Source organism: Stegostoma tigrinum, chromosome 28 (assembly GCF_030684315.1).
Source record: "Stegostoma tigrinum isolate sSteTig4 chromosome 28, sSteTig4.hap1, whole genome shotgun sequence".
Taxonomy (NCBI): domain Eukaryota; kingdom Metazoa; phylum Chordata; class Chondrichthyes; order Orectolobiformes; family Stegostomatidae; genus Stegostoma; species Stegostoma tigrinum.
In genome coordinates, this window is record NC_081381.1 from 45,607,484 (window position 1) to 45,630,354 (window position 22,871).

The window sequence follows — 22,871 nt, forward strand, 5'->3', positions numbered from 1 at the left end:
GAATGCATTTGATAGATAGAAACAGTTGTTTTCTGTGTGCCAGTCCAATCAGTACAGAAAGGATAACATAATACAGGGCTAGATTTTAAGCCAGTTTTATACGGGATGAAAAGGTACACCTTTACGCAGATCTTGATATATTTTTACTTTTGTGTGTGGTCTGATAAACTGATGAATGAACCAGTAGCATGAGCTTTCTGCTTAAAATAATTGCCGTTGATGTCCCAATTCCTGAAGCAGTGGTGTCTCATAAAGTATAATTACATTACATATTAATTTTTGGAGACATTATTTTAAAGTATCAAAGTTGCGGGTAGAAAGAGGCCATCTAACCTTTTTGTCTGTCTGGCTGAAAGGAGAGAAAAAGATGTGACCACTACCCCCATCTTGCTTATACTCCCACATTTCAGCACCTGTTTTGTAGCTTTGCAGGTCCCAACATTTCGGGTTCAAACCCAGGTTCCTTTTAAACAAGCTGAGGGTGTTTGCCCCCTATATCAAACTGAGTGGCAAAACCCAGGCACTCACCACCCTCTGGGTGAAACATCTTTACCTCCTATCCTGTGTAATCCTTTTTACAATCACTTTAAAATTAGGTCTTGTAGTAACTGACCTCTCATCTAGGAGAAGCAGGCCTTACCTGTGTCCCTAATGACACCCCTCAAAATTTTGTACACCTCAATTACAGCCTGTTTGCTTCCGATATATAAAGTTAGCCATGGCCACTTCATTCTAGAAAGACAAGGCAGCAGATACATGGGAACACCAGCACCTTCAAGTTCCCCTCCAAGCCAGTCACCATCCTAACTTGGAAATATATCACCATTCCTTGAAATGTCACTGGATCAAAATGCTGGAACTCCCAGTGGGTCTTCCGACACCATGTGGACTACAGAAGTTGGGAAATAAGTGCTGGTTTACCAAGTCACGCACATGTGAATTAAAAAAAAAAATCCAAACTTAATTCATAGCTCTGATTTCAGGATATGGAAAAGTTCTGTAAATCCTCTTTGTATTCTCTCCGGAGTAATAATGTACTTACTTTAATGTGGTAACAGAGCTATCCAGCTGTATTCAATACTTAACCCAATAAAAGAAAGCACTGCATATGTCTCTTCACTTTCTCTGTCTGTCGTGCCATCTTTGAGGACCATGCTTGTGTACTCCAAGGCCTCTCATTTCCTCTCCTCTCAATACTGTCCTATTTATAGTGAACTGCTTTCCTTTCACAAAAGCGTCTGTCTGGCATTACTCATTGTTTCCTGTCATCGAGCCAATTTTGGGTACAACATGCCAAATTCCCCTGTCTCCCAGAGGTCTTTACCTGACCAGGTGTGGAACCTTGTCAGATTCCTTTCTTAAAATCTATGTAGACAGCATGCACTGCACTAGCCTCTTTTTTTTTTTAATCTTCATTGTTATTTCTTCAAAAAATTCAATAAAGTTAATCAGACACAACCTTTCATCAATAAAAACATATTGACTATTCATGATTAATCTGTAATTTTTTTATGCCACAGTTTATCCTGACTTCAGAATTGATTCCAATAATCTGCTCATTACCAAGTGAGACTGATCAGCCTGTAATTATTTTGCCTTGTTTTATTTCTTAAGACTAAGTCTAGGATTGACCCCCTGCCACTAGTCTTTTGTGCTGACTAAAACAGCTCCTTTGAATACAGTTCAAGAATTTAATGTCCTCCCACTCTGCACATTGTCCTAGTTGATATTGATATAATTGAAGTCTCTAACTATTACTCCCCTTTTTGTTTTTGCTTTCATTGGCTAATTTCTATTTCTTCCTTGATTTGGTTTTACTGAATAGATGATAAAGCAATTTGTACATTTATTTACATAAGGGGAAGTATTGGGTCCTATCCGTACGATGACACTGGATAAATTGTTGACATCACAAATTCCTTATTTCTAATTGCTCTTTACCTTCACCTCTTATACAGATTATGCATGCCTTTTCCGTTGCACCATTCGATCAAAATTTGTCACTGGAAGGACGGATGCTAACTGATGACACTGCAACACTGGGAAATCTGGGAGTGATCCCAGAATCGGTCATTCTGTTAAAGGTATTTTTTAATTCAATAATTTGGCTATTGTGGTACTACCGGTATTAACTGATTTTTTTTTTAATTGTTAAACATGTGATTTAGTGGCAATGTATTGATATAGATGGAGTCAAATTATTATTTTCCTCCTCACTAGCAGTAGCGTCAATTTCAAACTCTGAATGATTTATCTCTCCACACATGTTTTATTTATATTTTGTCACATTTTGGTGGCGTTCTGACCTTCTAGTCATCCACCTCCTTCCAGGTTTTGTTTCTAGCAGTGAATAGAAAACTCAGGTGATTTGATACGGCAAGTAACCAGATGATTTTTAAAACTTAAAAATAATTAAAAGTGGTATGTTTGATGGTAGCACTCCGTCCTGCTGTTGACCCTGAAAAGTTGCTTTAGATTAGAACCACAAGGCTGAAAAAATTGAGCATTATGGAATCATAGAACTTGTTGCTAATAGAAGGTTGTTTAAACCCATTGTTCTAGTTCTTCCACTGTTTACAGCAGTCCAATTGCCCTGCTTTCCCTTTACTTGTATTTGTCCGTCTCCAGTATTCTTCTAATTCAAATTTTAATTGTTATTGTCCTTGTCTCAATTGCTGCTTGTAGTAAACATATGCCTTGTAAAATGATTCTTCAAACTTTTGCCTTTTATCTGACTTCAGATTAAAGAGAATGTGTTAGACTAGTTACAAGGAAGTCATCACACCAGATGTTCAGTCGAGTAGATGGGTGCTCCTAGGAGAGAGAGTGTAGGAGCCTTGTGGGTATCACCCTCTCTAACAAGTATTGGATACTTTTGAGGGGGCAGGGAAAGGCAGGATAGCCTCTCAGGGGAGTATAAAAGCAGCAGCCAAGCCTGTGGCACCACAACTGACTCTGCTGTGGAGCAGGGTCAGGCAAGATCCAAGTGAGCGATAGTGGTTGGAGACTTGCTAGTTAAGGGTACAGACAGGCGTTTCCGTAGCTGCATCAGGGATTCCAGGATGGTGTGTTGGCACCCTAATGCCAGTCTCTGAGCAGTTGCATGAAATCTTTAAGGGGAGAGTGCGCAGCCAGAGGTCGTGGTGCACATTGCTACTAATGATTTAGGTAGAAAGAGGGGATGAGGTGCGATGGAGTGAGTACAGGGAGTTTGGAAAGAGGCTGAAAAGCAGGACCAAAAGGCGGCTAATTTCTGGTTTGCTACCAATGCCACATGTTAGTGAGGCAAGGAATAGAAGGATAGTTCAGATGAATGCGTGGCTAAGGAGCTGGTGCAGGGTTTCAGGTTCTTGGATCACTGGGATCTCTTCTGGGGCAGGGGTGACTTGTACAAGAGAGACATGTTGGACCTAAACTAGAGGGCAACCAACCTCCTTGCAGAGAGGTTTGCTAGTGCTACTCAGGAGGATTTAAACTGAACAGGCGGCTGGGAACCAGAGCAGTGGATCAACAAATGGAGGGATTGAGGGGGAGATAGATGTTAGGATCACTAACTCAAAGAAAGAATAGGCAGAGACATGTAAATAAACATGATCGTACTAATGGACTGAGGTATGTTTGTTTCAACGCAAGGAGTATTAAAGGTAAGGCAGATGAGCTTAGTCTTGTTCAGTACATAGGACTACGATGTTGTGGCCATTATAGAGACTTGGTTGAGAGAGGGACAAAGGCTGGCTGCTCAACGCTCCAGGGTTTTGTTGTTTTAGATGAGATGGAGGGGAAGGTAAAAGAGATGGAGGAGTTGGATTACTAATCGGGTAGAATGTTACATCTGCACTTAGAGGACGTGCTGGAAGGCTCGGGTAGTGAGGTTTGTGTGGAGCATACTAATATGCTAGGGCATTTTGACACCAAGAAAGAAGTAGTGTTGGATCTCTTGAAGGTGACTTTAACTTCCCTGGTATTGACTGGGACTCCATTAGAGCAAGAGGCTTAGATGGGGTGGAATTTAAGTGCATCCAAGAGGATTTCTTGAAACAGTATGTGGATAGTCCCAACTAGAGGGGGACCATACTAGACCTTGTATTAGCTAACGAGCCAGGCCAGGTGACTGACCTTTCAATGGGAAAACATTTTAGAAACAGTGAGCACAACTGCTTAAGTTTTGAGATATCTCTGAACAAGGTTAAGTTATACCTTGTGGCACGTATTAGGGAGTGTTAATTGGTCAGGTCGGTCATCAGGCAGGTCTACATTTGACATGTGGGAATTGTTTAAAGGCCTCCTAGGGAGAGTATAAGACTGGCATGTTCCAGTAAGGAAGAAGGAAAAGGATGGCAAGATAAGGGACTGTTGGATAATGAGGAAGGTTGTGAATTTAGTCAAAGGTGGGGGGAAAAAAGCATATGTATAGTTTAGGAAGCTAAAATCGGACAAGGCCCATGAGGAATATGAGGAAAGTACTCAAGCAAGGAATTAGGAGAGCAAGAACGGGCTAAGAAATGACCATGGCAAGTAGGGTGAAGAGAATCCCAAAGCATTCTATAGATTCCAGTTGAAGATGAAGGAGGGACCTTGTGCTTGGAAGCAGAGAATGTGGGTGAGATCCTAAATGAGAACTTTGTGTTGGTATACACCCAGGAAATGGATATGGAGGGTAGTGAGGTTTGTGTGGAGCATACTAATATGCTAGGGTATTTTGACACCAAGAAAGAAGTAGTGTTGGATCTCTTGAAGGGCAATAAGGTGGATATTCCCAGTACCCAGTGGTATCTACCCCATGTTATTGAGAGAGGCAAGAAAGGAGATTGCTTGGGCCTTGACCAAGATCTTGATATCATACTAGTCATTGGAGAAATCTTGAAGGACTGGCGAGAAGCTAATGTTCCCCTGTTCAAGAAGGGAAATAGGGATAATCCAGGAAACTACAGACTAGTGAGTCTCACATTAGTGGCTGCAAAGAAGTTGGAGAGACTATTTAGGGACAGGATTAACACATTTGGAAAAGCATGACCTAATTAGGTAAAGTCAGCATGGTTTTGTGCAGGGCAGGTCATGTCTTACATAGAACATAGAAAAGTACAGCACAGTACAGGCCCTTCGGCCCACAATGTTGTGCCGTGGATTAATCCTAATCCAAAAATAAAATAACCTAACCTACATTCCCCTCAATTCACTGCTGTCCATGTGCATGTCCAGCAGTCGCTTAAATGTCACCAATGACTCTGCTTCCACGACTACCACTGGTAAACTATTCCATGCGCTCGCAACTCTCTGGGTGAAGAACCTCCCTCTGACGTCTCCTCTATACCTTCTTCCTAACACCTTAAAACTATAACCCCTCGTGGCAGTCAGTCCTGCCCTGGGGAAAAGGCTCTGGCTATTGACTCTATCCATGCCTCTCATTACCTTGTACACCTCGATCAGGCCACCTCTCTTCCTCCTCCTCTCCAGAGAGAAAAGTCCGAGCTCAGTCACCCTCTCCTCGTAAATCAAGCCCTCCAGTCCAGGCAGCATCCTGGTAAACCTCCTTTGCACCATCACCAAAGCCTCCACATCTTTCCTATAATAGGGTGACCAGAATTAGACACAATATTCCAAGTGTGGTCTCACCAGGGTTTTGTAGAGCTGCAGCATAACCTCGTGCCTCTTAAACTCAATCCTCCTGTTAATGAAAGCCAAAACACCATATGCTTTCTTAACAACCTTATCCACCTGGGTGGCAACTTTGAGGGAGCTATGCACTTGAACACCAAGATCCCGCTGTTCCTCCACACTGCCAAGAATCCTGCCTTTAATCCTATATTCAGCATTTAAGTTTGACCTTCCAAAATATATCACTTGGCATTTATCCAGGTTGAACTCCATCTGCCATTTCTCAGCCCAGCTCTGCATTCTGTCAATGTCTCGCTGAAGCCTGCAATAGCCCTCGATATTATCAACGGCACCTCCAACTTTTGTCATCAGCAAACATACTAACCCACCCCTCAACCTCCTCATCCAAGTCATTTATAAAAACTACAAAAAGCAGAGGCCCAAAAATAGAGCCCTGCGGGACCCCACTCAGCAGTGACCTCCAGGCAGAATACTTACCATCTACAACCACTCTCTGCCTCCTGTCAGCCAACCAATTCTGAACCCAGACAGCCAAATCACCTTGTATCCCATATCTCCTGACTTTATGAATGAGCCTGCCGTGGGGAACCTTATCAAATGTCTTGCTGAAGTCCATGTACACCACATCCACTGCTCGACCCTCGTCAACCTGTCTCGTGACTTCCTCAAAGAACTCAGTAAGATTTGGAAGGCATGACCTGCCCCCCTCAAAGCCATGTTGACTCCTTTTACTCAGTCTGCTTTTCCAAATAGTCATAAATCTTATCCCTCAGAATTCTTTCCAAAACCTTGCTGACCAGTAATTTCCAGGGATTTCCCTATTCCCTTTCTTGAAAAGAGGAACAACATTTGCTTCCCTCCAATCTTCCGGTACGACTCCCATGGAGAGTGAGGAAGCAAAGATCTTCGCCAGCAGCTTAGCAACCTCCTTTCTCGCTTCCCGGAGCAACCTAGGATAAATCTGGTCTGGCCCTGGGGACTTATCAATCTTAATGTTGCCAAAATTTCCAGCACATCAACTTCCTCAATCTTGATCTGTTCAAGCCTGTTTTCCTGCTCCTGAAAGTTCTCATTCACAACAAGGTCCCTTTCCTTAGTGAAAACTGAAACAAAAAGCTCATTTAGGGCTTCCCCTATCTGCTCAGGCTCCACACAAGTTCCCTATGCTATCCCTGATCGGCCCTACCTTCTCCCTGATCATTCTCTTATTTCTCACGTATGAGTAAAATGCCTTCAGGTTCTCCCTAATCCTTCCTGCCAAGCCTTTTCCGTGCCCCCTCCTGGCCCTCCTCAGTCCACTTTTGAGCTCCTTCCGAGCAAGCCTGTAATCCTCTAAAGCTGTGCTAGACCCTTGCTTCCTCCACCTTACGTACGCTGCCTTTTTCTTTTTGACAAGAAGCACCTTTGTACCCGTCATCCGAGGCTCCTTAATCTTACTCCTTCTTACCTGTCTCAGAGGAACAAATTTATACATCACCCACAACAACTGCTCCTTAAACAGCTTCCACATGTCTGCTGTGCCCTTTCTGTGGAACAATTGCTCCCAATCTGTACTTGCCAACTCCTGGCTGATTGTGTCATAGTTTCCTTTACCCCAGTTAAATATCTTCCCCTGGTAACTGCTCCTTTCCCTTTCCGTGGCTATGGTAAATGTGAGGCTGTTGTGGTCACTGTCGCCAAAGTGGTCTCCCACCACGAGATCTGACACCTGTCCTGGCTCATTGCCAAGCACCAAATCCAAAATGACCTCCCCCCTCATCGGCCTGTCCACATCCTGAGTAAGGAAACCCTCCTGAACACACCTGACAAAAACTGCTCCATCCAAACCATCTGCACTAAGGAAGTTCCAGTCAATATTGGGAAAGTTTGAAGTCACCCATAATAACAACCCTGCTACGTTTGCACTGCTGAACAATCTGCCAGCCAATGAGTTCTTCGATCTCCCTACTGCTATTTGGGGGCCTATAGAAAATCCCCAGTGAGGTCACTGCTCCCTTGCTGTTCCTAACTTCCACCCATACTGACTCAGTCGACAAACCTTCCTCGGCAACCACAGCCCATTCCACCTCAGTAGACAAGTCCTCATCAAAGGTTCTTTCAGCTGCTGTTATACTGTCCTTGACCAACAAAGCCACACCTCCCCCTCTTTTACCACCTTCCCTGACCTTAATGAAAGGTCTTATTAATTGATTTAATTTTTCCAGGTGACGAAGCTAATCAACGAGGTTAGAGCAGTGGATGTTGTTGACATGGATTTTAGTAAGGCTTTAGACTAGGTCCCTCACGGTAGGCTCATCAAGAGATTAAGATGCGTTGGATTCACAGTGACTTGGCCACATGGATTCAGAATTAGCTTGCCCATACAAGACAGGGTAGTGGTGGAAGGCTGTTTTTCAGGCTGGAGGTCCGTGACTAGAGGTGTTTCACATGGATCATACTGGGACCTCTGCTGTTTGTGATCTATTCAAATGACTTGGATGAAAATGTAGATGGATGGGTTAGTAGGTTTGCAGATGATACAAAGATCAGTGGGGTTGTGAACAGTGTAGAAATTGTCAAAGGGTGCAGCAGGATATAGATCAGTTGCAGACATAGGCAGAGAAATGGCAGATGGAGTTTCAACCAACTAAGTCTGAGGTGCTGCACTTTGGAGATCACATGTTGAGGAAAAGTATACAGTTGCAGGAAGGATGTGGAGGCTTTGGAGAGGGTGCAGAAGGGTTTACCAGGATGCTGCCCGGATTATAAACTGAGAGGCTAGAAAAACTCGGGTTGTTTTCTCTTGAGTGACACAGGCCGAGGGGATACATGATTAAAGTCTATAAAATTATGAGATGCATAGATAAGGTTGAAGGTCAGAATCGTCTTCCCAAAGTTGAAATATCTAATACTAGGGGGCATACAGTTAAAGTTAGAGGGAGTAATTTCAAGGGAGACATGAGGGGCAAGCTTTTTTTTTAAAAGCGTGGTAAGAGTCTGGAATACACTGCCGGGGCGGTGGTGGAGGCAGATGCGATTGGGACATTTAAGGGACTTTTAGGTAAGCACGTGAGTATACAATGAATGGTAGGATATGGACCATTGGCAGGCCGAAGGGATTAATTTCATTTAGCATCGTGTTTGGCACATGGGCCAAAGGGCACATTCCTGTGCTGTACGGTTCTATGTTAGTGTCCTGTTGTTCTGACAACAGAAGCGGTATAGCAATTGATGACAATTAAACTTTGATTTGAAATTTTTCATTCGTGTCCAAATTCACTCATCTTCCAGTTTTTAAAAAAAATCCAGACTTTCATGTCCATTTTCTCTTGTAATGGCTTTATTCCTGAGAGTATACTTTTTCTACAGTTCATACAATATTTACACAGTGTCAAACCTGGTAAAGCGACAAAAGTACCAAGTCTGGACAATCTTGTTTTATAGATATCTATATAAATATATCTCTCTACATTATCAAACCTTTTGTCAACTGTGTTAAGGAAAGGGAATATATGATGAATGGCTGGTCCCTGGTGCCATCCCAGTCCCTTAATGTATCAGGACAGACAGATAAATTAGTTAAGGAGGACAAATAGGTTACCTGCCTTTATCAGTGGAGTAATAGAGTTTATGAATAGGGTGGTTATGCTGGAACTGTATAAAACATTGGTTAGGCCACAGCTAGAGTATTACATGCAGTTCTGAAACCCACATTATAGGAATGTCATAGCACTGTTGAGGATGCAGAGGAGTGGCACAAGGATCTTGTCTGTGCTGGAGAATTTGTTATGAGAGAGATTAGACAAACTGGGCATGTTTTCCTTCAAGCAGAGGAGACTGAGCGGGGACATGATTGAGACCCCTTTGGTGGAGGGATCAGTGACCATGGAACAAAAATTTATGGAAAGGGGCAGGTTGTGAGAATTCCTTTTTCACCCAGAGGGTTGTGGGAGTTTGGAACTCTGCCTCCAACATTCTTATAAGCTGAAACTCTCTCAACATTTAAGAAGTATTTAGATGTGCACTTTTGAAGCAAAGACATACAATACCGTGTGCCAAGTACTGGGGAAAAAAAGATTTGAATAGTTAGCTGTTTTTGACCCATGAAAACTCATTGGGCCAAAGGGCCTTTTTCTGTGATGTAGATGTCTATGACCCTATGACATCTAAGTGTTGGATTATTTAATGTTCCTTTTTAAATGTATTTGTCATTTTTCTGTAATACATCATCTGATCAATCTGCGCATTCTATTTCATACTAATGTACAATTAGCCACAACTTTAATTTAGTATGCTGTTAAACATTAATTTAATTGCATATAAAACAGAATTATACATGTAGCTGACAATAGTTCCACCACAGATCCTAGGTAAGCTATGGCAATCATACCTGCAATCATCCACCTTTTATTCGAATCGTTGCTTTCTCTGACTTATACCTCTGAGGAATCACGTTCTTCGAATCGTTGCTTTCTCTGACTTATACCTCTGAGGAATCACGTTCTTCCTAATGCAAGTGCAATAATTTTTACAAATCTCCTAACCTAATGTTCCCAGTGGTTACAAATTTCATTCTGTAGTGTAGAGTCCAGGAGGTTAACCACAAACCAGGTAAAATTAACTCGTTTATAATGTCCAGTTCGAAACCAGCAGTAGAAAAATATGTTTTCTGTACTATTAAATAATTTATATGTAAATTTCTTTCATTGAATTCTTAAGAAAAAGATTCTCAGCAGATTTTATCTGATTAGATTTCTTTGATCATTAAATGTATCTTGTCTTAATGTGCAAGTTTATGACGAGCAGTGAAATTCTGTTTCATTATCTTTTGTACTTAAGGCTGATGAACCAATTGCTGATTATACAGCAATGGATGATATAATGCAAGGTAGGACATTTTGAATTCAGGTAACTTTACAAATTCTAATATAAATTACTGCTGAACAATCTACTTTGATTTCATATGTGGTCTGTAATTATTTTGCTAATCATTTTTACCAATTTAAGAGAAATTCTAAACTTGTGAAGAATGTAAAGATAATTTATTGCTTTATAGTTGATAACTTTTGGGCATAAAATGATTTCTGTTCAGAATCTGCCAATGGAAAGGTTTTTACTTATGCAATTAACTTTTCTGTCTTCCCAGTATGTATGCCAGAAGAGGGTTTTAAAGGTGAGTCTTCAGTATTTTTTCAAATATCTTTTGTGACATAATTCTGCTGAATTATGTGGGCCCTTTATCATTTTAGATATAGGTAACGTGCCACAGGACAGCACACCAGGTTATAGATGTCAGTTTACATGAGTGTCACCTAGCCAGGTTTTGGGATTGCCACTTTTGTGTATAGTTATGCCAAATAAAACATAAATAGAAGCAGGAGTTTGATTACACACCCCTTAGACCTTTTCCATTCTTCTTATCATTTTGGTAGATTTGATCCCAGCCTCTATTGCACTTTCCTGTCTGCATCCCTATAACCCTAAAGTTTTTTTTTTAAATTTCATTTATGGGACATGGGTGTCAGTGGTGGCCAGCATTTATTGCATATCTCTAGCTGCCCTTGAGAAGGTGCTGGTGAGCTACCTTCTTGAACTACTTCCATCTACATTTTTGTAGGTAGACCTACAAAGCCCTTGGAGCGGGAATTCCAGGATTTTGACCCAGCGACGGTAAAAGAGCTGCAGTACACTTCCAAGTCAGGCTAGTGAGTGACATCGAGGGGATCTTGCACATGGTGGTGCTGCCCTCGTCCTTGGAGATGGCAGTGATTATGGGTTTGGGAAGGTGCTGTCTAAAGATGTTTAGTGAATTTCTGCACTGTATCTTGTAGGTAGTACATACTGCTGCTGCTGAGCATTCATGGTCGAGGCTGTGGATGTAGCACTAATCAAGCGAGCTGATTTGTTCTGGATGTTGTCAAGCTTCATGAGTGCTGTTGAAGCTGCACACATCCGGGCAAGTAGGGAGTATTCCATCACATTCCTGACTTGTACCCTGTCGATGGTCAGTCAGGAGGTGAGTATTCCTAGCATCTGACCTACTCTTGTAGCCACTCTGTTTATGTGGCAAGTCCAGTTGTGTTTCTGGTCAATGGTAACCCCCAGGATATTGAGAGTAGGGGAATTGACTGATGGTAACACTGAATGTCAAAGGCAGTGGTTAGATAGCCATTACCTACATTTTTGTGGCACAAACATTTGCCACTTGTCAGTCCAAGTTTGGATATTGTCCAGATCTTCTTGTACTTGAATATGGACTGTTTTTGTATCTGAGGTGTGGTGAATGGTACTGAATGTTGTGCAGTCATCAGGGAACATCATTGCTACTGACTTTATGATGTAGGGAAGGGCATTTGATGAAGCATCTGAAGATGGTTATGCCAAGGACCCTATCCTGAGGAACTCCTGCAGAGGTGCCCTATAGCTGAAATGACTCAACAGCAACATTCCAAAGTGCCCGATATGGCTCCAACCAGCAGAGCGTTTATTCCTGACTCCCATGGATTCCAGTTCTGAGGGAGTTCCTAATTGAATGTGACCTTGATGCCAAGGGCTGTCACACTGACCTTACAAATCCAGCTTTTTTTGTCCATATTTGAAACAAGGTGTAATGAGGTCAGGAACTGAGTGGCCCTGGTGGAACTCAAACTGGGCGTCACTGAGCAGTTGCTGCTTGATAACACTGTTGATGACAGCTTCCATCACTTTATTGATGTTGGAGGGCAGACTGATGGGACAGTAATTGGCAAAATTGGATTTGTCCTGTTTTATGTGTACAGGACATACCCGGGCAAATGACATGGCTGCTAGACTGGGTCTGTGGTAGTTGGTGAGGAAACCAACAAGAGGACAAACCATACTTGCCCTCATCCTTTCCAATCTGCCAGCGCTATCACCGTGCTGAATGGGACAGACTTCGAACAGATCTAGCAACTCAAAACTGTGCATCCATGAGGTGCTGTGTGCCATCAACAGCAGCAGTGTTGTACTCCAACACAACTTGTAACCTCATGGTCCGGCATATCCCCCACTCAACCATTACCATCAAGCCAGGGATCAACCCTGCTTCAATGGACAGTGCAGGGCGGCATGCCAGGAGCAGCACCAGGCATACCTGAAGATGAGGTTTCAACCTGGTGAAGCCACTAAACAGGACTACTACCATGCCAAACAGCGAAAGCAGCAAGTGATAAACACAGCTAAGCAATCCCATGGATCAGATCTAAGCTCTGCAGTCCTGCTACATTCAGTCATGAATGGTGGTGGATGATTAAGTAACTCACTGGTGGAGAAGGCTCCACAACTATCCCCATCCTCAATGATGGAAAAGTCCAGCTAATCAGTGCAAAAGATAAGCTGAAGCTTTCAGAGCAATCTACAGCCAGAAGTCCCAAGTGGATGATCTATCTCAGCCTTCTCCAGTGGTCCCCAGCATTAGAGATACCACTGTTCAGCCAATTTCATTTACTCCATGTGATATCAAGAAACGGTTGGAAACACTGGATACTGCAAAATCTACAGGGCCTGACAACATTCTATCAATAGGACTAAAGACTTGTGCTCCAGAACTTGCCACTCCCCTAGCCAAGATAATAAAATGTGAGGCTGGATGAACACAGCAGGCCCAGCAGCATCTCAGGAGCACAAAAGCTGACGTTTCGGGCCGAGACCCTTCATCAGAGAGGGGGATGGGGAGAGGGTTCTGGAATAAATAGGGAGAGAGGGGGAGGCGGACCGAAGATGGAGAGAAAAGATAGGTGGAGAGAGTATAGGTGGGGAGGTAGGGAGGGGATAGGTCAGTCCAGGGAAGACGGACAGGTCAAGAAGGTGGGATGAGGTTAGTAGGTAGGAGATGGAGGTGCGGCTTGGGATGGGAGGAAGGGATGGGTGAGAGGAAGAACAGGTTAGGGAGGCAGATACAGGTTGGACTGGTTTTGGGAGGTCTGGTTTTGGACTGGTATGTCCAGGAACTCCCTACCTACGTCCGTGACACCACCCACGCCCTCCAGCTCCTCCAGGACTTCCAATTCCCTGGCCCCCAACGCCTCATTTTCACCATGGACATCCAGTCCCTATATACCTGCATTCCACATGCAGATGGCCTCAAGGCCCTCCGCTTCTTCCTGTCCCGCAGGCCCGACCAGTCCCCCTCCACCGACACCCTCATCTGCCTAGCCGAACTCGTCCTCACCCTCAACAACATCTCTTTCGACTCCTCCCACTCCCTACAGACTAAGGGGGTGGCCATGGGCACCTGCATGGGCCCCAGCTATGCCTGCCTCTTTGTAGGTTACGTGGAACAGTCCCTCTTCCGCACCTACACAGGCCTCAAACCCCACCTCTTCCTCCATTACATTGATGACTGTATCGGCGCCGCCTCTTGCTCCCCAGAGGAGCTTGAACAGTTCATCCACTTCACCAACACCTTCCCCCCCCCAACCTTCAGTTCACCTGGGCCATTTCCAGCACATCCCTCACCTTCCTGGATCTCTCAGCTCCATCTCAGGCAACCAGCTTGTAACTGATGTCCATTTCAAGCCCACCGACTCCCACAGCTACCTAGAATACACCTCTGCCCACCCACCCTCCTGCAAAAATTCCATCCCCTATTCCCAATTCCTCCGCCTCCAACGCATCTGCTCCCACGATGAGGCATTCCACTCCCGCACATCCCAGATGTCCAAGTTCTTCAAGGACCGCAACTTACCCCCCACAGTGATCGAGAACGCCCTTGACCGCGTCTCCCGCATTTCCTGCAACACATCCCTCACACCCCCGTCCCCGCCACAACCGCCCAAAGAGGATCCCCCTCGTTCTCACACACCATCCCACCAACCTCCGATACAACGCATCATCCTCCGACACTTCCGCCATCTACAATCCGACCCCACCACCCAAGACATTTTTCCATCCCCACCCCTGTCTGCTTTCCGGAGAGACCACTCTCTCCGTGACTCCCTTGTTCGCTCCACACTGCCCTCCAACCCCACCACACTTGCCCCCACACCACCTCCCTCACCCCTGTCCCAGGCCCCAAGATGACATTCCACATTAAGCAGAGGTTCACCTGCACATCTGCCAATGTGGTATACTGCATCCACTGTACCCGGTGTGGCTCCCTCTACATTGGGGAAACCAAGCGGAGGCTTGGGGACCGCTTTGCAGAACACCTCCGCTCGGTTCGCAATAAACAACTGCACCTCCCAGTCGCAAGCCATTTCCACTCCCCATCCCATTCTTTAGATGACATGTCCATCATGGGCCACAATGATGCCACCCGAAGGTTGCAGGAACAGCAACTCATATTCCGCTTGTGAACCCTGCAGCCCAATGGTATCAATGTGGACTTCACCAGTTTCAAAATCTCCCCTTCCCCCACCGCATCCCAAAACCAGCCCAGTTCGTCCCCTCCCCCCACTGCACCACACAACCAGCCCAGCTCTTCCCCTCCACCCACTGCATCCCAAAACCAGTCCAACTTCTCTCTGCCTCCCTAACCTGTTCTTCCTCTCACCCATCCCTTCCTCCCACCCCAAGCCTCACCTCCATCTCCTACCTACTAACCTCCATCCCACCTCCTTGACCTGTCTGTCTTCCCTGGACTGACCTATCCCCTCCTTACCTCCCCACCTATACTCTCTCCACCTATCTTCTTTTCTCTCCATCATCGGTCTGCCTCCCCCTCTCTCCCTATTTATTCCAGAACCCTCACCCCATCCCCCTCTCTGATGAAGGGTCTAGGCCCGAAACGTCAGCTTTTGTGCTCCTGAAATGCTGCTGGGCCTGCTGTGTTCATCCAGCCTCACATTTTATTATCTTGGATTCTCCAGCATCTGCAGTTCCCATTATCTCTGATCACTCCCCTAGCCAAGCTGTTCCATTACAGTTTCAACACTGGCATCTACCAGAGAATGTGGGAAATTGCCCAAGTATATCCTGGCCACACAAAGTAGGACAAATCCAACCCGTCGAATTACTACCCCACCCGTCTACTCTCCATCATCAGCAAAGTGATGGAAGTATCATCAACAGTGCTATCAAGCAGTACCTGCTTAGTGAAGCCCAGCTTGTGTTCTGCTAGGGCAACTCAGTTCCTGACCTCATTACAGCCTGCTTGATGGCACTGCTCGAGTGGCAGCAGTGTGTACTGTCTACAAGATGCAGTGCAGAAATTCACCAAAAATCCTCAGACAGCACCTTCCAAACCCAGGACCACTTCCATCTAGAAGGACAAAGGCAGCAGATATATGGGAATACCACCACCTACAAGCTCCCCTTGAAGACACCTACCATTCTGACTTGGAAATATATCATTGTTCCTTCACTGACACCGGATCCAAGTCCTGGAATTCCCTCCCTAATGGCATTGTGGGTCAATCCACAGTAGGTGGAATATAGCAGTTCGAGAAGGCAGCTCACCACCACCTTCTCAAAGGCAACTTGAGACGAGCAATAAAATGCTGGCTGGCCATCAACACACACCCTCAAAATGCATTTTTTTAAAAAAAATCCACATTGTCGTATAGATGCCAGTATTTTAACTGTACTGTAAGAGATTGGCTAGGAGAGTAGCAAATTCTGGAGTACAAGTTTTAGCAGTATTGAGGAATGTTGTTGGGATCCATAGCCTTTGGAGTATCCAGTGCCTCCAACTGTTTTTTGAATGGGATTGCTTATGACTGATATCTGTAATGCTGGGGACCACTGGAGGAGGCTGAGATGGATAACCCACTGAAAACTTGTGGCTGAAGATTGTTGCAAATGCTTCAGCCTTATCTTTTGCACTGATGGGCTCGTCTATCATTGAGGATGGGGATATTTGTGGAGTCACCAGCTCCAGTGAGTTTTTTAATTGTCACCATCATTCACGACTGGATGTGGCAGATTGCAGATCTTAGATCTGATCCATTATTGGTTGTGGAATTGCTCAGTTCTGTCACTTGCTGTTTGTTTTTTGGTGCACAAGTAGTTTTGATTGGTAGCTTCACTAGGTTGACACCTGGTTTTTACATATGTGTAGTGCTGCTCCTGACATGCCATCCTGCACTCTGTTGAACCAAGTTGATCCCCTGGCTTGATGGTAATGGTTGAGTGGAGATTATGCTGTCCACGATATTGCAGATTGTGTTGATGTACAATTCTGTTGCTGTTGATGATCCACAGCACTCAGATGCTTAGTCTTGAGTTGCTAGCTAGATCTGTTCGAAGTCTGACCAAGTTAGGTGATAGTGCCACACAATATGATGGAGGGTAGTCTTGATGTGAAGGCAGGACGTTGGCTGCAGAAGGACTGTGTAGTGGTCACTCTTATTGATACTGTCACAGACAGATGCATCTGGAGCTGGCAGATTTGTAAGGATGAGATTGAATGTGTTTTTCCCTCACCACCTGCCACAGAGCCAGTCTAGCAACTATATCCTTTAGGACCTGACCAGCTTGATCAGCAGTGCTGCTACTGAGCCACTCTTGGTAGACATTAAAATCCCTCACCCCGAGTATATTTTGTGCTTTTGTCACCCTCTGTTTCCTAAGTGTCGTTGAATAATGTATTGTTCAGCCAAGTGAAGGCAATATGTGCTAATCAGCAGGAGGTTTCCTTGCTCGTGCTCAACCTGAAGCCACAAGTTTCCTTAGGGCCCAGAGGGGATGTTTAGGACTCCTAGACCGACTCCCAGACCAACTCCCTACCAACTGTGTATCACTATGCCACCACCTCTGCTGCGTCAGTCCAGCTAGTTGGCCAGGCCGTATCTAGGGATTGTGTCTGGGACATTGTCAGATATGATTCCATGAATATGACTATGTCAGGCTGCTGCTGAAGTAGGCTGGATGATGGTTCTCCCAATTTTGCACTAACTCCCAGATGTTAGTAAGGTGGACTTCATGGGGTCAACAGGGCTGTTCCTTCTGTTATCGTCTTTGTTGCCTAGGTCGATACCTGGTGGTTCATCTGGTTTCATTTCTTTGTAGAGACTTATTAGCAATTGACGCAGCTGAGAGTGAGTGACATTGCTGTGGGTATGGAGTCACGTTGGCCAGACCAACTTGGGAAGGCAGATTTCCTTCGCTGAAGGACATTAGTGACTCAGATGGGTTTTTCTCACGACGGTTTCATGGTCATAGTACATTCTTGATTCCAGTTTTTTAATTGAATTCAAATTCCACCATCTACTGTGGTGGGATTCAGACCCAGGTCCCCCAGAACATAAACTGAGTTCTGAATTAATAGTCTAGCGATAATACCACTGGGCCTCACATTGTTGAAGAATCTATTTCAGTCTTGGATATATTTAATGATTCCATTTTCAGCTCATTGGGGTAGAAGTTCCATGACATTACAAGCCCCAAAAACATTCTCATTGTCATCTTAAACTAGGTTCCATATGTCTGTATTGTCCCATGAGGGGTGATATCCTGTTCAGAATTTAGCCGATCAAACCACCTCAGAGTCTTAATTTTCAATTACATGACCTCTTGTTCTTCTAAACTCCAGTGGGTACAGATCCATACTTCTCAACATCCACATTAGATCACCCTTCATCCCTGGAATTAACTCCGTGAACCACAACATACAGGTATATCCTTCCTCAAATAGGATACCAAAAGTGTATGCAATACTCCAGTTGTGGTCTCATCAATAGTCATAGTTACAAAAGTTCTACATCAGTATGTCTGGTTCCTGTTATCATGCTCGTATTGAGTTTTGGTACTTCCAATAGCAATATTACTGAGATGATTTTCCGATGTAGCAGCTTGTGACAGAGACAGCTTGCCACTCATGCTGTTTTTGTTGATAGTAATATTTATAAATTGAATTATTGAGCCATTAATTACATTATCTAGCTGGTCACAAGCAAATGAGTAATCTGCCTTCTGGTTCTTGTTGCAGGTACTGGCCTGTTGGGTCACTGAGGAAATGAAACTTGCTGTGGACAGCTGAGTGAAACGTTGTGCAGTAAGGAAGGACAAGGTGAAGTCGCTCGAACATAGCACCAAGCATACAGGGCATGCGTTGACTAGGTTTATACCTTTTTTAAAAAGAAAGGACCAGTCGTAAAGTTTGCTTGTGTCTCCTGCCTTTATGTGCAAAAGCGCACAGTGTCTTCAATTCAGTTGATGGAGCGAGAGAGGAAAAGAAACCCCTTTCGATGCTGCCTTGACATATCATAGTGATCAGATCATTGGTGTTGAGAGAGAAAATCCCCTTTGATTCACTGTGTCTTAAAAACGTGTTTGAAGCCAGAATAGCGTCTTGATGCCTGTTCTGATCAAGCAGTTTCATGTAAAGTTTCTTCCTTGGGCACGTTCAACTGTTGTTGGCAAGTTGCTATTTACCACTAGGCCACTAATTAACTTTTCTCTATGCGATGTCATCACACAATTAAAGTTGATTTTTGCATAGAATGACACTTCAACCTAACCATCAATATGTGTTAATACTGAGTTATCTGAATTGTTTAACACATCAAATTAACAAGTCACTACTGCATTTCAAAATGTAAAATATGCAAGAACAAAATGAACAAATTTAATGTTCTATGCATATCCTTGTTCAGGTTGTTCCTTGCAACTTGTAAACTGTGTACACAGTGAAATAGTTGCCTGCATTAATACATTAATGTTTCCTGATATATTCGAGTAATATTGTACTAGGACCACTGAAGTGCTGTAAATAAATGCAATGCTTCTTGATTTAATACATTTTACTGTTTTGTTTTTTTGATACGGCCTTTTGCTTGGAAGAGAACGGGAAGTGTGTTGAATAGGTTTTTCCAAATCCTGTTAAAAGGGTTGTGCAAATTGCGTTTGTTGTAGAAATGCGGTGGTAAAAATGCTATCTTGATAAATCCACTAGAATTGTTATATTGCTTATCTTTACTGTACCAAATAAAAGAGCAGATGGTTATAGAAAATGAAGTGTTTTTTTTAAGATGAGAGGCATGAAGATGCTCAGTACATCACTGGCTGGATCAACCTGTGTAACCTTTGAGTTTATAGAATATTTTCAAGATAGTTCCTCAGAACAGCATGTCCTGGAGCAGTTTGAGTGAGAGAGAGAGAGAGAGAGAGAGAGAAGTGAGTCCAAAATCATTTCTTTATATCTTAAGGGCAGTTATGAGGGAATAAATGAACTGGCGAAAATGAATTGGCACATTTAGCTGAAGGTTAAAGATGCAGTGGCAGTCATTTAGGGGGATATTTCAGAATACACCGTAGCTGCTTTCCAGTGAAAAGAAAAATTCCAAGGCATGGTTCCTGCCTGTCCTATATGTTTTTAACTAGCAATATTAAAGGTAGTATCAAACTTAAAGAAAAAGCATATAATTATGCACTGAAAGGTCAGATTGGACAGGATACAAAAATACAGCAAAAAATGGTTCAAATTAATAGGCAAAAATTAGTGAGAAAGCTAGCTGGAAGTATGAGAACAGAAATTGAGTTTCTGTTATTTAAATTATTATCTGTCATGGTGGGATTCAAACCTATGTCCTTCCCCTCAGCATTAGCCTGGGGTCTAGATTACTAGTCCAGTAACATATAACAACCATGCCACTGCCTTCCCAGCCGAAGATCATTTATATTGTTTCAGGTCTAGAGTCATGTGTCAGCTGGATGGCAAAGATAATAGATTTCCTGTCATGAAGGACGTTAGTGAACCAGTGAAGGTTTTAAAACAATCCTGCGATTTCATATCATTGTGATCAAGACGTGCATTTGTTTTTCACGTTTCAAAATTAAACTCCAGCTCCTCTGGTTGCTTTGCTGGGATTTGTATCTGGAGTATTTTTCAAAGCCTCTGCTGCTGCTTCTCATGACATTACCACTTGCTACCACACCCTTGAAATTTGCCCAATTATGTGTAGGCATTTGGTGAACTCTGAACATGTAAATCCAAGTGATAACGTCTGAAGCCATTTCTCACCTGTACTCTGCAGCAATCAGTGCTGCAGATCCTGCATTGCTAGAGCAAAACTTTACCAGTAAATGTTCTCAAATTCCGCTGCATCACATTTGTACACCAAATAAGTTTGTAAATGTATAGCACAATAATTGCAGTTGCTTCAAGAAGGGTTGAAGTATGCTTAATATCCTATGTAGGCAGCTGGATTCCCAGTTTAGTTTAGAGTTATTGTACTGAAGCTTAAAGGGAAAAATCCCCAGGAAAGTAATTACTAGCAATGGTCTCTGGTTACACTGATAGCACTACTCACTGATGTAACTTGCTGCATTTTTCAGATTGTTCTTAGTTTAGACATTAGATGCTTCAACTTCCTCAGTATGTAAAGACCAAAAATTTGAGACTAGTGGAGGAGGACAATTAGTCTCATTGCATCTTCCCCTTTCCCAATCGATTGCCAATCTGACAATCTCGCTGCCTGTTCTTTGGAACCAAAGTGACAACCCCACATTTGTCCACATTGTATTTCATCAGTCATATATTTGCCCACTTAATTTGTCCACATCACACAGAAGTACCTGCACCTTCCTCACAGCAAATCCTCCCATCCAGGCTCATGTCATCTGCAAACTTGGAGATATGACCTGTAGTTTCCGCAGCTAAATCATTGATGTGCATTGTGTGTCAGCAGGTGTTCGGGTCATAGTTCTGACGATAAGTCTCAAGGGTCACATATCTAAGATAGGTAGTGGAAGCAACTTAGAGAGGAAGCATTGGCTACTTATGGCAGTTAAGGCTGGTTCACTGACACTGGAGGATGGTTAGACCATTGACAAAGTGTATTGGTCTCAAGAGCTTGTGATAACCGTTTTGTGATCTCTAGCCAAAGTGGGACAGCACTCTTGCCCAATCTTCCTCCATCTTCCTGGAAAACACCTTACGCCTGAAGAATCCAGCAACCTGCTAAGCACTGTCCCCTGTCTGACCACTCATTAGGGGCTTCTATTCCCCCCGCCCAAATCAATCACTTGTTTGAACAGTTGTAACTAATGAATACAGGACAAGAACCCAGGATGTCAGAGGGGCTCTTATAACACAGTGGCAGTGTCCAAATCTCTGAGCCAGCAGATTTGGGTTCAAATCCCACCTGCTCCAGAGGTGTATCATAACATGTCTAAACAGGATGATTGAAAAGGTATACCCAATATGTCAGAATGATTACCTCTCCCTGCTATCCATCACTCAGCTTGACGTTAATTCTACTTCTCATTGCAGTTATTTCCTCGTCCTTTACAGACTCTCATAGAGATGAAGTGTATATAGGACACCCTGATATCAGTTCAGGAATATATTGAACTCAGTACTGGGAAATGCTATCTTTATGGCCTTCATTTCTACCTTGTCTTGGCCAATGACTGCTTAAAATCATTTAACTTCTTTTTCTGGAAAAGTATGTTGGCCAGCTAAATTCAGTGGAATGGGCTGGTGAAGCCTGGAATGGGACCATTGAGCAGGAGAAAGAAAAGTTGGACTGTCTTTAAGTTATCTTGATATTGTATTTCAAGTTAATGAGAATGGCGACAATATAAACTTTTCACTGTATTTTATATTGAGTACACATGACAGTAAATGATTCAATTCAATAGAGCTCAAAAAAATTATTTAGGGCTCACATTTCTTAGATGCTGTTGCCATTTATCACTACCTTTTCGACTGTATTTTGATTCCTAATTTGACCTATTTTCACCTTTTCTCGCATATCCATTAGCCCTTTGTCATTTAATTTCTCTTGCCTTCTATCCTAACACAGACTTTCCTTTTTGTTCCTTGCCTCCTGCCCCTTTAACTATATTTAATTTAAACCTGCTACATTTCTAACTCCCTTCAAACTTTAATTTTCTGTTCCTCCACAGGTGCTGCGAGACCAGCCGGGTATTTGCAGCACTTTCTGCTTTCCAAATTTCCAGCATCCGCAGTATGTTGCAAGTGTGTCTGCCCACATACATCCTTCCTCGCACCTCTGAATAGTCTGAGACATATCACTCTTACTGCCACCTGAGGTGAAAGTAATAACGAGCAGAATATGCTGAACAACCGTTTGTAACCCTGGGGAAATCTCTGCTCAGTGCTGTGGAAATTCCTAGACTAAGCCTAACGAACAGGAAATCTGACATTCTAAGAGTGTCTTACTGGAGTCTGTTTGATGTTCATTTATGCATGCTGGTGAAGAAATGGTTAATATTCAGTGCAAAAATAACTTGATAAGTGACTGTCCTGACGTTTGTGCCGCAGACCAAACAGAAATAGCATTTTCTATCATTTTAGTTAACATGGTGCCTTCTGCCCCAGATGTCTTTTAACCAGTTCCTTTCAAAAT

General features: G+C 43.5%; 1 protein-coding gene across 2 annotated transcripts in view; it reads left to right on the top strand.

Moving 5' to 3' along the window:
- The window catches only part of usp48 (ubiquitin specific peptidase 48), a 135,690-nt gene extending 116,182 nt beyond the window's left edge, over positions 1-19,508 (top strand). For both annotated transcript variants that reach the window (XM_048561611.2, XM_048561612.2), the window contains exons 24-27: positions 1,959-2,084; positions 10,435-10,483; positions 10,742-10,768; positions 18,485-19,508. In XM_048561611.2, the coding sequence (XP_048417568.1) occupies positions 1,959-2,084; positions 10,435-10,483; positions 10,742-10,768; positions 18,485-18,507 (225 nt within the window). In that variant the 3' untranslated portion in view covers positions 18,508-19,508. The remainder of the gene's footprint in view (positions 1-1,958; positions 2,085-10,434; positions 10,484-10,741; positions 10,769-18,484) is intronic.
- The last annotated feature ends 3,363 nt before the right edge of the window (positions 19,509-22,871 follow it).